We start from the raw sequence: 16,573 nt of genomic DNA on the forward strand, positions 1-16,573 counted from the left end.
GATCAACTTTCTGGAAATCGGGAGTTATTAACCTGCCCTAGTGCTAACTCTTGCATCATCAAGGCTTAGTAAAAAATGATAAATGCACTTGTCTCAAATATGAACATTTGCAGTTTTTGCAATTTGTTTCTTGTTTTATAGTGTTTAACTGTGGCATCACTTTAGGAGATATCAGCTATTCTCTCAGCAAACTGTCTGTTGAATGCACACTGACACGGCAGCAAGTCACCCAGTACAGACAGTACAGAATATGAGCTAAGCTTCCAGACCATATGATTGCTTTGCTAAATTACATGTTTTTGTAGCTATTTTAAAACAGGACACTGAGTTTCAGTTATTTCATGTATTATCTGAAATGTGTTATCACAAAACTTGATTGAATCATCTGTTAGAAACAGCACAGGAGTTGCATTCAATTAAAAAAAAAAAACAGCTGCTTAAGAATTATATCAGATAAATACCGACTTCAATGCATGTGATCAGAAAGGAGAATAAGAAACATTCTGATAAGCTTGTGCTGTTTCCTGTGTTTCATCTTCTCCTATTGAAGCTTTAATGTCTGTCTTCAAAACATGTCTATTTTTAAACATATGCATGTTTTTTATGATTCAGATCAAAGATTTTGGTCCTAATGAGATATGTTTCTATTGTGAAAGCACTAGTTTAAGTAGGACGTACTACTCTGAAAGCTGCTGAGAAATACTGTATACAAATCCCTTCTAAATACTCCTTTAAATAGATGGATTTTCAAACTTTTGAAAAATTACAAAAATGTCATCATCTGAACTTTTGCCAAAACCAAAGAGTCATCATCCCCAAAAGCAAATACGAAGGTACACGCACAAACTCTTGCACAGAGACATGCACAGTACACAACTGTGTCTTTGGCTTGGCCACTCAGGGAGGATTGAAATACTGACAGCCTTGGATGATGATGCAATAGCCAGCAACTGTCAACTTCACGGAATTACAGTAAGCTGCTTTGTCAGAATTCAGAGAGGCTCTATTGAACTCCAGGATACAAGCGCCCCGCTGGGATTAATGTGCAATTCACTAAGTCTGAGGGAAAAAAAATCTAAAATAACAACGTTCTAAAATTGGGAGGGCCTGCGAGATTACACAGCATAAATCTCCCATGTGTACTCACAGGAATATAACTCCAATTAAGGCTGGCATCAGATGCTCACAAATATTAACAGACAGCAATTATACAGAAATTGTCTGCAAGGCAATTTGGGAAAGGGCTTGTGGATGCCAAATGCAGGCAAAATCCATTCTCCTCTCTGGAAAGAACAACAATGATTGACTGGATGTCTGAGGGCCAAAAATAAATCTGGAATGAGCTGCGCCTGTTCCACTGGTAGTTCCTCTTGATGCTGCGTGGCTTTCACACAGTATTCTGTTAAAAAGCAAGAGGCTGTTAGCATTCATGCTGACTGTCTTGCTGACACTGTTTAGTGTAAGTGAAGAGGTAATCTGAGCAACAGCAGAGGTTGTAAACTTGGGCGTTTTTAGGTACCAACAAAAAAAATCTAATCTGACAATCGCATACCCCGAGGATCAGACTAGATCAAGTTCTCTCAGTATGAAGTGCCAGATTAGTCCCTGTAGTTGTCCAACTCAGTTTCACTTCATGAAGCTGCACTGGCATCAACCCAACAGGCTGTGTGCACCATAGAGCGAGAGGCATAGCGAGTATAATTTATGTGTCAACATTTACCACAAGTACTATGAAGCCCTGGGGGTACCAAAGTGGGTTAGGGTTAATTAAAATGCAAACTGTCAACTCCGCTTTCTCCATGATGTGCAACTCAAACCTTGAGTTCTGTGGACGGACATCAAATTTTGATGCTTTCTCTAAGAGTAAGACGTTTGCAAACCACAAAAGGCAGAACTCTGATTACCAGCACAGCCTGTTCTCCTCCCTGCTCTCACAATAATGGGAAAAAAATGTATGAGTAGAAAAGGTGGAGAGATTTTTTTTTCATCTAAGTTCTGATGTAAAATCATAGCAATGCCCAACAGTTTTAAAATAGGTCATTTTTATTCCTTCGTCTATATGCTGTCATTTTTCCAAGCTATTGATGAACTCCAGAGAAAGCATTTCTTCATAATGAACCTCATTCAGTAGCAGAAGCTTTCATCCCTGAGCTGACATTTGAATTGAAACTACACCTGGGCAAGATCTGATACTGGTCACTGTGGAAACGGATGACAGTGCATGAAAAGCAGACAAAGACCACCTCTCGTTGAGATGCTGAACTCTGCCGTGTCTTCAGGCAAAATAAGAAGATGAAACAAAAAATGGTTTTGTTGAATCTTGCAAAACAAAAAACAAAGCAGTAAAACAGTTCTTGAAAAAGACATATGAAAAAGATCAAAGTCCAGGTTGACCTTACAAAAACTTGCATTTCACTTTTTTTCACTTCCATAAATCCTCTCAAGCGTTCTTGAGAAAAAAATCTGACTTACGTATGGGGTTGGCACAAGTTTCTATAATAGTTGCACATCACCTCCATCCAGCACCAGCACACTAGTTTAAAGCCAGTTGATGGTGCCAAGGATGACTGGCGACAGCTGGGCGCCTCTTACTCATTTTAAGGGTCATCAAGATTTAATGGTACATTAGTGGCTTCGCTGGGTTTCCCTTTATCTTCTTCGACAGTGTTGACTTAATTATGCACAGCAGTATCACACTCATCTTGGTCAGCCCAGACACATGGAGAGGAAAAGGGTAAAGCAAAGGAGCTGCCTCTGTACCTCTCTGTGTATCTCGCTACGTTAAGTATCCGTGCTCCTTTTGATGTGGATGAAAGTGACACAGAGGGCTGTCTGGGGCCGTGCATACAGATTAAAACGCCGACACATACGCACACGCAGTCTTTCACCAAGTTGTAAAAGTAGGTCCTTCCTCTAGGGCTGAACCCCTTCGGTATCCCCCTTCATCTTTTGTCTTTGTCTGAAATCCCAGCCCCTCCCAGCAGTCTCTAAACACAGACACCAGGAACACAAACTGACATTCCGGATTACTGTCAGGCCTACAATACAAAGCCAGTGCCAACAGTCAAATAAAATGCGCTGACAATCTGAGCCACTGCCAAAAGAATAAAGCTGAAATATGATGAGAAGAAAATATAGGAGGGATTTTTTTTGTGTAATTTTTTTTCCAAAAGGAAAAAAGTGACAGCCCTGCAAAAACTGCAAATTGGTGAGACTTGCTGCTGTGAAAATGCAATAATTAGAACTATTCAAAGTTCTATGCACATCTAACTAGATTGCATCTATTTAGAAACAATAAATTAAAGGCAGTTTTGACAGGTAGCTCTTACATTGATATCTTCCAGATTCAAGGAGTTCAGATCCTGATGGTTTCTCTTCCACAATATAGGAGGTCTCCGTTCACCTGTGATGGCGCAAGTCAACACAGCACTCTGGCCCACGGTTACTGTTGTCACGCTGACTTTCTGGTCCTCTGGAAGGGTGAGCAGGTACGCATCTGTTGATGAGATAAACAGAAAAGTTTGAGTGACTGTCTTTGGCTCAATTTATGATTTTTGATACATTTAACCTTCTGAGTAAAAGTAGCCTCTCTAAACTATGAACATGAAGGCTAACAGTAAAAAATATGATTCAACTCAGTCATCCTATATTTTTTCTGCATTGAGTACTCACGGGCTTTTCATTCTTCTAATGGCTCACAATTTACCCACTGAGATGTTTCAAAATTCATGGATTTCTCACATCTTTCTTGAAGCATAAAAACGAAGCATAAAAATAAGACACACAATACAAGCGTGTCTCAATTAGTTGCTACCGTGCTATAGCGGGAGACACTTCTTTTTTTAAATATGCACAGAGGCAGCACAATTATTGCATTTTGCACAGTAATGAGAGGGAATTAAGTTTAACGTTCTGTAAACACTTTGCATAATTTATGTGAAGATACTTTAATGGAAGTTCTGCTTTATCAGCCTCTCTGCAGAGTCTGTGTCCACCACTATGTATTTCTTTTTTTTAGCTAAAAGAACAAACCTGACACTCTTGGGAGGCACCAGTACTACTCGTCGGCTGACTACTAAAATCTCAACTGAAGCGTGGTGCTTTGTAACTTAAAGCTGGAATATTTTTAACATGCTCAGTGTTCTAAGAGTTTAAAACATCTCCATGCTGTTGTAAAAGCCCAGGAGTACACACTTTCTGATGAAAGTAACATTGAAATCAAAAAAGAAAAAGGAAAAGAAAAAAATTCTCTATGTTCACAGAGGTTCCCCACAGAAACACAACCCCTCACCTCAACCAGAGTTAGTTTTTTGCTCGCTTCAGTATTTCTGCAGTACACCAAAGTGTTTAAAACCTCATTCTGATGATGATGAGACCAACACAGAGAGAATACTGCAAGTAAGTCAGATCGGGATTCGGGTAGCTTGGCGAGAGGTCACCATGGCTGAAGTTGTTTAATGCCTTGGTGCGTCCAGTATTTTGAAGAGACAACAAGTACAATTTCCAGTCCAACTTTGCTGATATTATGTAATGTGGCCTGTGAAAGAATGCCTTTTAATCTTTCTCTTGGGTAATGAGCAATGGAGCAAAAGGAAACAGAGACTCAATTTGTTCTGCTCCTAAGGGCATGAAATACAAAACCTAATGAAAGAGCAGGTCCAACAGTGTTCACTTGTCACAGCCCAGAGAATGAGGATGAGAACACCTTCAATTACAGCATGACTCCTGTGGCCCTTTTACCAATGTCTGCTGATTGCTTTTTTTAACCTTCTCACTCATTTGCTGTGTTTGGTCCACTTGTTGTGTCTTTGAACTGTGAACTTGGCTAGCGTGTTAGATCCAAGCTAATCACACTGAGACCGCGTGAAAACTCATACTTCTTTTCAGTGGGAAGCTTTGAGTTAAGACTTCTAATCTCACATTTGGCCCAATGAAACCCTGTTTAAGCCCAGGCAAATCACTGCTAGGATTACATCAAAATTAGAGGATTAATGAGAGCCCTTTCTTCTGAGTGAAGAATAACTAAGTTTAAATGATTATACTGTTAGTGAAGTGTTGAACAAACTCTGCTGTAATTTATAAGGCTGCAGTTTCTTCTAGAAATTTTTTTCTTATTCAACTGCTGAAAAAGCGATTAAAAAAACACTGACTACCACTATAGCTCATTGGAGTGAGTCAGTGACCCGTATACCATTAGGCTATTGCATTAGTCTGTGCTTGAATAGATGCATTGGATAGATGAAAGAACAAAGACTCCTTAGCTACATCAGGAAGATGACCTATGTGCTTAGAGAATAACTCAGATAGCAAAAACCCAAGAAATAAGAGCAAGAAAATGAACCATTATGGAAGGATGGATTTCTGCACGGCATGTACCACCAGCAGATGGAAGAAGTGGCTGATATCGTAAAATCCTATCAATGGCTGGACAAAACTGGGCTGAAAGACAGCACAGAGGCCCTAATGATGCCAGTACAGGAATGAGCTCTCAACGCAAGATCAATAGAGGCTAGGGTCCACCACAGCAGCCAAGACCCGAAGTGAAGGCTGTGCAAAGATGCCCCTGACACAATTCAGCACATAACAGCAAGATGCTCAAAGTCTATATATAACCAGAACACCATAAACAAGTGGCTGGCATAGTATACGGGAACATCTGTGCGGAGCATGGCCTGGAAATTCCTCGCACAAAATGGGATACACCCCATAGGGTGGTTGTGAATGACCAAGCTAAGAGCTGGTGGGCCTTCCAGATAAAGGTAAATAAACTGGTGATGGCTAACCAACCGGTAGTGGTGGACAAACAGAAGGCCATAGTGATACATGTAGCTATAATACCCAGCTGACATGGTCAGCTAAATCTGTCATAACAACTTCAGGAAGATGGAACTCGCAAACCTAGAGGTATACCAAGGGCTGAGAGAGGAGATAGTAAAGATGTAGAAGATAAAGGCAACAGTAGTTGCTATCTATCTTCAGTAGATAAACTTGAAGGATAAACTTTAGATTTCTTAATAGTTTTTTATTTTGTTATATTCCTATGTGTGTCAGCACGACAATCCCCTAGGAGATGAAAATTAAAGTGTTTCCTTCTTAATAACAAATGATCTTGAACACAAATATTGAAGTTGAAAAGAAAAGAAAACATTCAAACTAAAACCTAAAAAGCAAACATATTTGCTCATTAGTCAGTCTCTTTTGTTGGTTAATGATAAAATGTCATGTGATGCCCAGCACAGACAGTATTTTTTCGACGGAAATAAATAATAAACCTGCCACTTGTTTTGATTTAGAAAAAGCATGGTGTAAATGATATATGAAAAGCAATAACCAGCTTCATAAACGATTGGAACATCTCCCCTGTGGACACTGTAATATGACAGTCATTTGATGGAACACATTTGATTAATTAAGAACTGCTTCAATGTAATAAAGACATGACAACAGTTGTCAGCGGGGGTGATATGAGAGCTGTCATGGATGGAAATAAATAATAATGACTGAAGGGAAATGGAAAAACATTTAGGAGCAAAAACTAGTTTTATAACAGCTCATTAGACATGTTTTTTATGCAGTGTTGATGTACACAGACAACTTCAGGTCAACAAGGGAAACACTGTTTCAGGGCTTACAGATGCACTGCTCTCTTTAGCTCACCTCTTCAGTATTTTTTCATGTTTCAGCAAAGTGGATCCACTGCCACAGGTAGCATATAACGTCTGCTAACATAACAATTTATGTCGCCCCCTTTATTTTAGGATATAAGACAAAGTTGTAAGGACCCTAAGTATGGCGCAGGGTTGGTAGACAGTAAAGATTGTGTAGGAAGGCCAAAAAAACTGTTTCCATTGTGATGTTTGCGGGCACACAACGACCCAGTGGCACTGGTCGTGTTTGCCATATACTCTCTCTCAAGAGCCTGAGGACATTACAGCAGAACTCATAGTGCACAACCCTGTAAATAAGTGCTACTGATGCAACTGTTGACCTATTGCACCCTCATTGTGTTTTCTTAAGAACACTGCAGGCTATATCAATGAAAACTGAAGCAGCAGCTCCAGCTCGTGTCACTCGCCTTAAATACTTAGAAGTTGTCAAAATGGAAGAATTGCTTCTGCTTTTAAAGCTATTAGTATCTAAGAGACAAGGTGACATTTTGCCAGGTTCACCAATTATTACTTTTCAGATGTTCCACAAGAGGTTTTTTTGGGGGTGTGTGTGTCACTGTTTTTGCTTAAGAATCACACAATTTGTCCACTGGTTTTTTACCTTCCGTCATAAATTTCTTTCAAATGCTTGGCAGGCAAATTTAAGATGACTATATATGCTTAAAACAGACATTTATCAGTTCAAACATTTGATTTGTACTCTTTGTACTACTACCATTAATAATTTAAGAGATCCATCCATTCGCTTCCGCTTATCCTTTTCAGGGTCGCGGGGGGCGCTGGAGCCTATCCCAGCTGTCATAGGGCGAGAGGCAGGGTACACCCTGGACAGGTCGCCAGTCTGTCGCAGGGCTAACACACAGGGACAGACAACCATTCACACTCACATTCACTCGCACATTCACACCTAGTGACAATTTGGATTAATCAATTAACCTATCCCCACAAGCTGCATGTCTTTGGACGGTGGGAGGAAGCCGGAGTACCCGGAGAGAACCCACGCAAACACGGGGAGAACATGCAAACTCCACACAGAAAGACCCCGGCCTGATGTTGGAATTGAACTCAGGACCTTCTTGCTGTGCGGCAACAGTGCTAACCACCGTGCCACCGTGCTGCCCAATTTAAGAGATCATTGCATTCTATTTTTATTGACAATTTGGTAAGTCTGGTTTACGTTTATCCTTCCTGTAATAAATGGTTATTTATTTTACTTCAACTTTGTTTCAATCAAAGTTCATGAGAAAATAATGGGCTGAGTCTGAGTGTACTTTTACCAAATTCATGTTACATTAACTATAGTCATAGCAACCCAAAATGAAGCAATCAAGGTGTCAGGTAAAATTAACAATGTCCAGAAGAAAACATAATTGGGAAAGTAAGAAGAAAAACAAAGCAAGGAAAACAAAACACAATAACATGACCCTCATGCAGAAAGCAAAGATTTAAGGAAAGTGGATCCTCAGTCACTCGTGGCCACATACCTCCTCCTACCCTGACACTGATAACAATATAGCCAGCAGATCAAGGAGCTACTTGGTGCTCTACATGGTGCTGAGGTGGTGGTGGGTGGATACACTGACAAAAATCTCCTTTAATAATGTCCTCCCTAACCATTCAATTATAGCACCCTTGTATCGTAATGCTTTTGGAATACGCTGCAAGCAACAAACTCGATTTGCTGCTGATCCCCAGGGGGATAGAAATCTGTGAAGGTATAGGGAGAATTTTAAGAAGAAAGTGGGCAGGCAGACAGGCAGGCAAGCTTTAGCTATTGGGTGGAGCAAGGGTGGGATGGAAGGGAAGGGATCCGACCCGAATGAGAAAATCCTCAGAGAAAGGGGAGTCTGGGCGGCCAGAGCCAGCTGAAAGCCTTCAGCGTGCAGGAGCTCCTGTGTTAAAGATTTATCAGTGGAGGAAGTGGCACCGGCTCCTCTTTTTGGTCTGATTTGAGGCCTGAGGGACTCAGCCCCCAGAGAAGGATCAACCTTCACCGTTCGACCTGTAATTAGTGATTAACGGTAAGGTCCAGACTTTTGATTTACTCTCCTCTGCTCTCAGAAGGGGATGTTGGTCAGTGGCACGGCACAAGGTAAATCACCTATTGCACTGGAGGCAACAAGCTTGTCAGGGAAAATAGGCTCTGCCTAGAGGACGCTGCAAAGGACCAGCTGCATGAAGATAAATTGCACCAAGGTTGCTTAGCCAACCCTCTTACTCCATCCTCTATCATGCTCTGTCGCCCTCTTTTTCAAATACATGCTCACTCGAGTTGTCTTTCTTCACCGAGTCTTTCATTCCTTTCTAACTTACTCCCTCGCTCAATCCTAATGACATTCAATATTACCAAAGCTGAACGTCTGTGTAGCCCCAATTGCTTTTGAGTTTGACATTTTGAAGAGGAGATAAAAGTATTTTTCCCTGATGCTCAGTATTCATAGATCATATGCATAGACTCAAAGGTAAAAAACACCCCCCCCAAAAACAGAATACACATTCATCTGAATGCTCTCTGATCTTGGATGGTTGACTTGATTTGTGCAAACTTTCTCCCAAAGCAAGAAGAATCGAGTCTCTGCTTCTGTGTTTTTGATATAGCGCATGAATGACTCTGTGGACTTGGATGTTTGGCAGAAACAGAAAATAGTTTGACTGGTGAAACATTCCCATGTCCTTTGTTTTCCCAAAGAAGATTCGTAGTTTTGCTTTTCATGTTGAACTGCTGTGGCTTATTGCGCTACTTAAAGAAAATAAATCGTTCCCTGTATAATAAGAAACAAAACACTAATCAGGTGACTTTTTATGCATTTATTAAGAGAAACCCACATTGCTGACAGGGAAACATTGCGCCTTTCCTTCATTCCTTACTTGGTAATGCAGAAACAACCTAGCTGTGAAGACCAAAAAGCAGTTTTTGACATCACTGGGAAAACTTGGTGAGAGAGTACAAATGAAAGGTTTAACATAACCATAATTGTTGTTCAGGGGAGAAAAAGATGTAGTCGGAAGAAATTTACAGCTTACAAGATTACCTACAAGAAGTTGACTGCATGTTATAAAAACCAATTATTCCAAAACAATCTTACGTAAGCTCAAAAAAGGCTGAGCTTACACAGAATATTTATATTATGACACTATGAAGCATTTTTTTACAGTTCTCTCACCAAACTGCCATAGATAGATTGGCGACCTGTCCCGAGAGTACGTTAAAACAGCTGGGAGAGAGACTGCGACCCTGAATTGGATAAGTGGAAGAGAATGGATGGATGGATGGATGTGAAGTAATAATGGCTCTCTTATTTCAGTATATTCTTTATATTAATAAGTATGTGTACACAGTAGCAGTGTCTTCTTATTCCACCAGAGCTGCTTTTCATTACTGTGTCTTATGCGATGCCTTGCTTTTTCCAAAATTGCTTTTCATTGTGTTTTGTCCTTAATTCTTTATGCAAAATGGGGAAATTATTTAATAATTTTTCAAAGAATGAATAAGCAGACAGGAAAATATAAACAGATGCAGACATGGGACTTGTTAACTCATCATCACGTACTTGTAATTAAGATCTTCTGAGCAGATCTTTTGAGCTTAGACGTTGATAACTGTAATCGATATTGTCAGAGGCAGCTGTACTTAACGTTTGCACAGGTGAATTCTGCAAAATAAATAATAAATTTGGGTTTGTTTACATGGAAAACACTGCAGCTCAACTTCAGGTCAAAGAACAACGAGCTGCCTTTTATGATGAATCTGTGCTTGTAAGAGATGATTATATAATGCACAGCTATAGGGGCGGCGTCTCAGCATCTCGTGTCACCTTTCACCATCTTGTGAAGGAGGATAAATAACTGTGCTTTTGCAGCTTGCTAAAACCATCTTAAATATGCAAAAAAAATTACAGGTATTAGGTAAAAGGTGAGAATATTATTATTATCACCTTCAACCCTCCTCCCACGAACATTCTAAACATCAGGATGGCTTTAAAACAGTCACAAATGGCCTTTGTGAGTGCATTACCTCTGGCTGATCAGCCTCTAGTCTGTTTCCAAGCTGCTGGTAGAGATCCTGAGGGACGGCCTGCATTAGTATGCTACAGAGTTTAAGAGGATGTCTAATTGGACTAATTTTATCACAGCTACCTTGTGGAAAACAAGTAATGAAAAAAATCCTCCATCTTCCTGCTATAAGTAAATCACACGGCACTTAAGCTACAGCATAAGAGAGGCTATATTTCAATGACTTCTTATTTCTTAAATATAAAAGCCACTAGGCCACTAATGCTGCTGACTCCAGTATGTGCTGATGCACTTTACTGACAAACATCAGGCACCAGTTTGTGTGTTAAAGGGGCAGTATACACTTCCACCCAACTGTCTTGGTTTCTGCTAGTTTTTCAGCAACATTACAGCCAGGCCTACACCTTCAAATAGATGACAGGAGATGTTAAATGCTGAGAGAAGCAAATGAATGCAGCAACCCGTTTATGCTGAAACATTCCTGACAGCCAGAAAAGCAAGTTGAACCTTTCTCACTCAGAGAGCTGTAGAACTTATTGTAAGAAATTTCTCCTCACTGGGAATTTAAACCTGACCCATCAGTGGCACATGAACAGTAGTGAAGAGTTAATTCATTGAAACCCCACTGTTTCCAACCTCGTTGTGCACAGGACTAGCTGCCATGGAGAAACATGTTTCACAAGTAAACTTACTGAGTACCTTGTGCCCACTGAATCAGCATAGTGAAACTGCAAAGCTCATACTGAAATTGGTAATGTATTGGGGTGGCAGGGGGGGCTGGTCTCGCTTGTCCCCCCACAGTGTTGGTTTGCAGGGTGATGAGTCATGTCAATGGGAGCGCATACATAGACAAATTATACCACACTATCCATCCATCCATTCGCTTCCGCTTATCCTTTTCAGGGTCGCGGGAGGCGCTGGAGCCTATCCCAGCTGTCATAGGGCGAGAGGCGGGGTACACCCTGGACAGGTCGCCAGTCTGTCGCAGGGCCAACACACAGGGACAGACAACCATTCGCACTCACATTCACTCGCACATTCACACCTAGTGGTAATTTGGATTATCCAATTACCCTATCCCCACAAGTTGCATGTCTTTGGACGGTGGGAGGAAGCCGGAGTACCCGGAGGGAACCCACGCAAACACGGGGAGAACATGCAAACTCCACACAGAAAGATCCCGGCCTGATGGTGGAATTGAACTCAGGACCTTCTTGCTGTGCGGCAACAGTGCTAACCACCGTGCCACCGTGCTGCCTTATACCACACTAATGGACTAAAAAGTACTTTACTCGAGGATTACTTCAAATTTAAAAAGTACATCAACTTCTTCTTTTAATAAATTCTGGAGATATAGCAGAAACATGTTTGAAAATGAGCCACAAGTTATGAAACCATTTTAGCACTTGAATGAAATACTCAGCAGGGGTTTTGACAAGCAACAGTCAGACTATCCATTAACTCTCACTCTACCATGGGTGCTGATTAACAGCAAACTTGACTTAATGGAAGCAGCTTTTCCTAGAAGAGGCCTGGCTGATGGTTTGGATTATAATTATAATCTTCAGAGAAGTAAAGGGTGTAAGTCAACTAATTTTCAAGCCTGGCAAAGTCTGTATTACACCACGCGTGGGATAACACATGATTAGAGGTGGACTAGGTTAAAAAGAAAAAGAATGTGAATAAAAACAATTATAATAAAAAAGAAACAAGAAAAGATAATTAATAAAAACCAAAAGGAAATCACAACTGTACAGCCAGAATTGTTATGCTCCTCCAAATCAATTTTAAAAAGGCTAATAAGTTTGAGCATTCACTCTAGCAGCTAATTGGAAATGGTTTCTCAAGTGAATCTAGTATTTGCTCAAACTTAGGTTAACTTTAATTGATTTATATTTTTTAAATTCACTGACAATATTTGGTTGGCAACATACAGCAAAGAAAAAAAAAGGAACATGGCATTGGGTCAAAAAAATAAAGGTATTACACAAGCAATGTTTCGTTATAACAATTAAGTGAGCGGCTTCACTGAAACACTCGTCCTTGTCACAACTATTTTTTTTAAACCAAGAAGTCCACTCTGCAATTTCCCTTTAGGTAACAAGCTTTTGGAATGCCACCAACACAACAACCAGCTTAGTTGGGTAAAGAGTTGGGTAAGGAGTAATACATGACTCAGTTAAAAAAAAAAACAAGATTATTTTTTAAATGACACTCATCTTATTAAGGATTCAAAAATAACTACACATAACAGATATTACGGAAGGCTATTCATGTTTTATGTGTCTAAAATAACAAAAATATGAGCTGATATATTTTTAAGTCACTAATTTTCTGCCTTAAAAATCTGATGTGGGTTGGACTCTACTAATGAAAGAAACACTCATCTCGATGTTTCAAACAGATAAATAAAATCCTTCTCCTCCCGCACAAAGCTTTGAATAATCAGGCCCCATCTTATCTAGACCTATTGATACTATATGACCGATATAGAGAATGTGCCTTTCACCTACTTGTGGTTCCTTTTAAAGTAGAAAGGGAGGCAGAGCTTTTAGCTTTCAGGTCCCTCTTCTGTGGAAACCGCTTTCAGTTTGGATTCAGGAGATAGACACACTCTATACTTTCAGGATTAGGTTTAAAACTTAACTCTTTGATAAATCATATAGCTAGGGCTGGATCAGGTGACCCTAAATCCTGCCTTAGGTATGCTGGAATAGACCTAGGCAGCCGGGTGCTTCCCATGATGCACTGTATATAAAGTACCTTTTGATTTGTTGTAATGTGATGCTATGTCGATAAAATTTAACTGAATTGAAAATTAGATTTCAGAAAAAAATATATAACATTATGTAATTACATCTTTTATAATGTCTACGGCTGGCAAAATATTACAGTATGTGAATGACCACGGCAGACCCGGTGACATATTTATGCTTTGCAGCACACTTTATTTCAAAAACGGTTGCTGTACATCCACACACTGAGCTGCAGCTGTCCCACTGCCAGCTCAACATAACAACAACCACTATAACAGGACCCGGTGCAATACTTAAGTCGGCGAGGCATGATTGCAGATGCCGTGCAGGTGCGTACGCCTTCCCTGCACGGCACTGCAGGCCACGCCCCGCCATATAGTACCACAGCATTATCTTAGAACACAACTGGATATTGCACTAATATAACAAAACGCACTCATAGCTTACTTCAGGTGTGTTAACATGTGTCTGGATTATTCTTGCACTCGAAAAATGTATTGTTAATTTTGACCATCCCCCAAAGCACAATAACCAGGCTTGGATTCTTTTTTTAATGTTTTTATAATATAAAACGCTTTTGTTTAACAAGTGGACAGAAATAGGCTTTTGTTAAAGTAACACAGATTTATTGCCTTAACTATATACTGATCAATCGTGCTAAAATGCAGTCAGCTGCCCAAGGCTCATTTTGAACCAGGAAAAATCATGCTGTAGGTAGTTGGATATGGTGGATAACCCCTACATGAATACACATCATGTGTTTTGATGCAGACAGTAGAAATTCTTTCTGTGTGAGGATCACAAGAGTAATATATGATAGCTCACGTTACAGTCCATCTTAGCTTCCCACCAATCCCTCAGGAGGCCAGCGGGCACTCCAAGGCTTTTTAGTCTCAGCAGAAATCAAAGAGGTGGTTATATTGGATATGTGTTCTGTCAGCAGGTGTCATGGTTCAGATCAATATGTTGATAACCAAGGAGACTGGAGTATGTCATTACTATGAATCAGTCAAATATTGTATATTCTATTAACTACATACTGCATCCCACATTCTTTAAATAAACCACCTATTTCTATCATGCTAACAGGATGTTTCTTTTCCAAATATTTATTTATAAGTGACTTATGTATGTATGTATGTATATATATGTATATATTGTACTATTCTTAGTTAGCGTATTGTCTGTCTTGTCTTAATGTTGGTTTAAAATGGAGCACTGTAACAAAAAATAATTTCCCCCAGGGATCAATAAAGTATTCTGATTCTGATTCTGATTCTGATAACCCAAAGTAGGGCAAATACAGTTTACAGTTGAAATGTAAGAAAGGGACTCAAATCTGTATAATGTCTATGGACCTGAGAGGGGGGTTTGTTAGAGATAGATTTTCAAACTAAAGTTTGCCTCAGGCTGCATTCATCCAGAGAGATCTTTCCAAATACTTTCAAATTCATTTTCACTATTGTCTGCCAAGCAGTATGCCTCAAGATTGCATTCAGTAGGTGTTCCCAAACTAATAACATTTAAAGTGTGCGGTGCACAGGCAAAGCACATTGTGATTGTACAGCCAACTTCAAAGAGCTTAAAAAGCTCACTAACACAAGGATTCAGTCTCTGTGTGAATTGCACGCATCAGCTTTCAAAAGCCCTCAATCTAAAAGCACCCGACTTGGCTAATCTTAAACCACCCTTTAGACACTGTCCATTCTTTCAGCTTGTGGATTTGGTTCCTGAATTTAAATACAACAAAAGTTTATTTGCAAGTGCGCAAAAGAGTGTAAAAAGTCTACAGTAGTACTTTTTTCTATGTGCCTTTTGAATTGGCGTAGCACCTTCTGCTGTCCTCAGTTGCTTACTGAGGTTTTTTCTTTCTGGTAGTTGTTTAATTTGAGTAAAGCAAAGAAAGAGATGGATTTCCACAATACGGGGAATATTTATCTTCTACTATTCCACAGAGGAAAGTATCAGACTTAGCATTAAAGCAGAAAGTATCCTACTAACTACATATATAGTAGCAAGCGTGATACATTTGCCACATGTGCAGGCAGCAGCGTCTTCTTTTAAAAATAAAATAATTCAAGTGCTGCTACTGTATACTGACTAAACATGGCATAAAATTTGCACTTTACAACAAATGCCATAGTGCAGGTATAACTACTGTATGTACTGTATTATAGATTTTGTTACAACACATTGATCTGTACATATGGTTTTTGACAATAAAGATGACTTTGACTTGACATTCGTATTTAGTGAGACATGTATATTTACCATAGTTGAGTTTATTTTCATGTTGTATTGCTATAAGATTCCTTATATATTTTGCTCTACTCTAATATGACAGATGTTACTGTATATATCATTTTGCACATGTAAAAGAGCACTGCCAATGCTAAACAGTCTTCTTCTCTCAAAGGAAACATTGCTGCTGGACTAAAACAGCTCATTTGTAGTTCAGGTCTTTTTCTGTCTCCATCACTATGTGAATGAAACTATTTGCTGCAGTTGCAGCATTTTAAAACAATCAAAAAGTTGAGTTTTTTGTAATGCCAAAATGAATCAGAGCAGACTGGGCTTTTTGGAAGACAGATATTAAAGAAACAGACTCTAAAACTGAGTGCTGCAGATAAAGGATGGCAAGATGTGGTACAGTATGTAAAAGATAACTAACATAGTTTAAGCATGTAAAACTTTTCTATGAGACCCCAAAATAAAATCAAGGTGCCTGGTAATGAGCATGATGCGGGTGCTTCAGTGTCTGTGCAATGTATTTTGTCACTCGTGCGCCAAAAGTTAATGACACTTTGTGATAGATGACACCTTATCTATTTACCCATGATGCACTGAGCCATCATTCACCAAATTATTCAACGATGACATGGTACTCACTATCAGCAGCATGGCAGACATCATTCATATCTGTAACATCATCTAATTAAAAGACATCACTTCTGCCAGACAGTTTCCTTACTGCTAGCTGAAGCAAATTGATTCTCAACCCCCTTCCAGTGTATGCAAAGCAGGAATGAATAATGCATGGACATTAGAATCTTATCTTCTGTCCTGACAAACAATGTTGCAATACTTTGAATATTCCATAAAGGTGTGCAAAGGGTCCTTATTAGCGCAGCAGTC

At 39.6% G+C, this 16,573-nt stretch overlaps 1 protein-coding gene across 2 annotated transcripts in view; it reads right to left on the reverse strand.

The window, feature by feature from the left end:
* Positions 1 to 16,573, reverse strand: part of fstl5 (follistatin-like 5) — a 203,683-nt gene that overhangs the window by 63,551 nt on the left and 123,559 nt on the right. For both annotated transcript variants that reach the window (XM_085284620.1, XM_085284630.1), the window contains exon 7: positions 3,330 to 3,496. In XM_085284620.1, coding sequence (XP_085140746.1) covers positions 3,330 to 3,496 — 167 coding nt within the window. The remainder of the gene's footprint in view (positions 1 to 3,329; positions 3,497 to 16,573) is intronic.

The sequence above is a fragment of the Mchenga conophoros genome, linkage group LG2, assembly GCF_057382185.1.
Source record: "Mchenga conophoros isolate Kocher_MC1m ecotype Shallow Benthic linkage group LG2, M_conophoros_male_GT1.1, whole genome shotgun sequence".
Lineage (NCBI taxonomy): Eukaryota > Metazoa > Chordata > Actinopteri > Cichliformes > Cichlidae > Mchenga > Mchenga conophoros.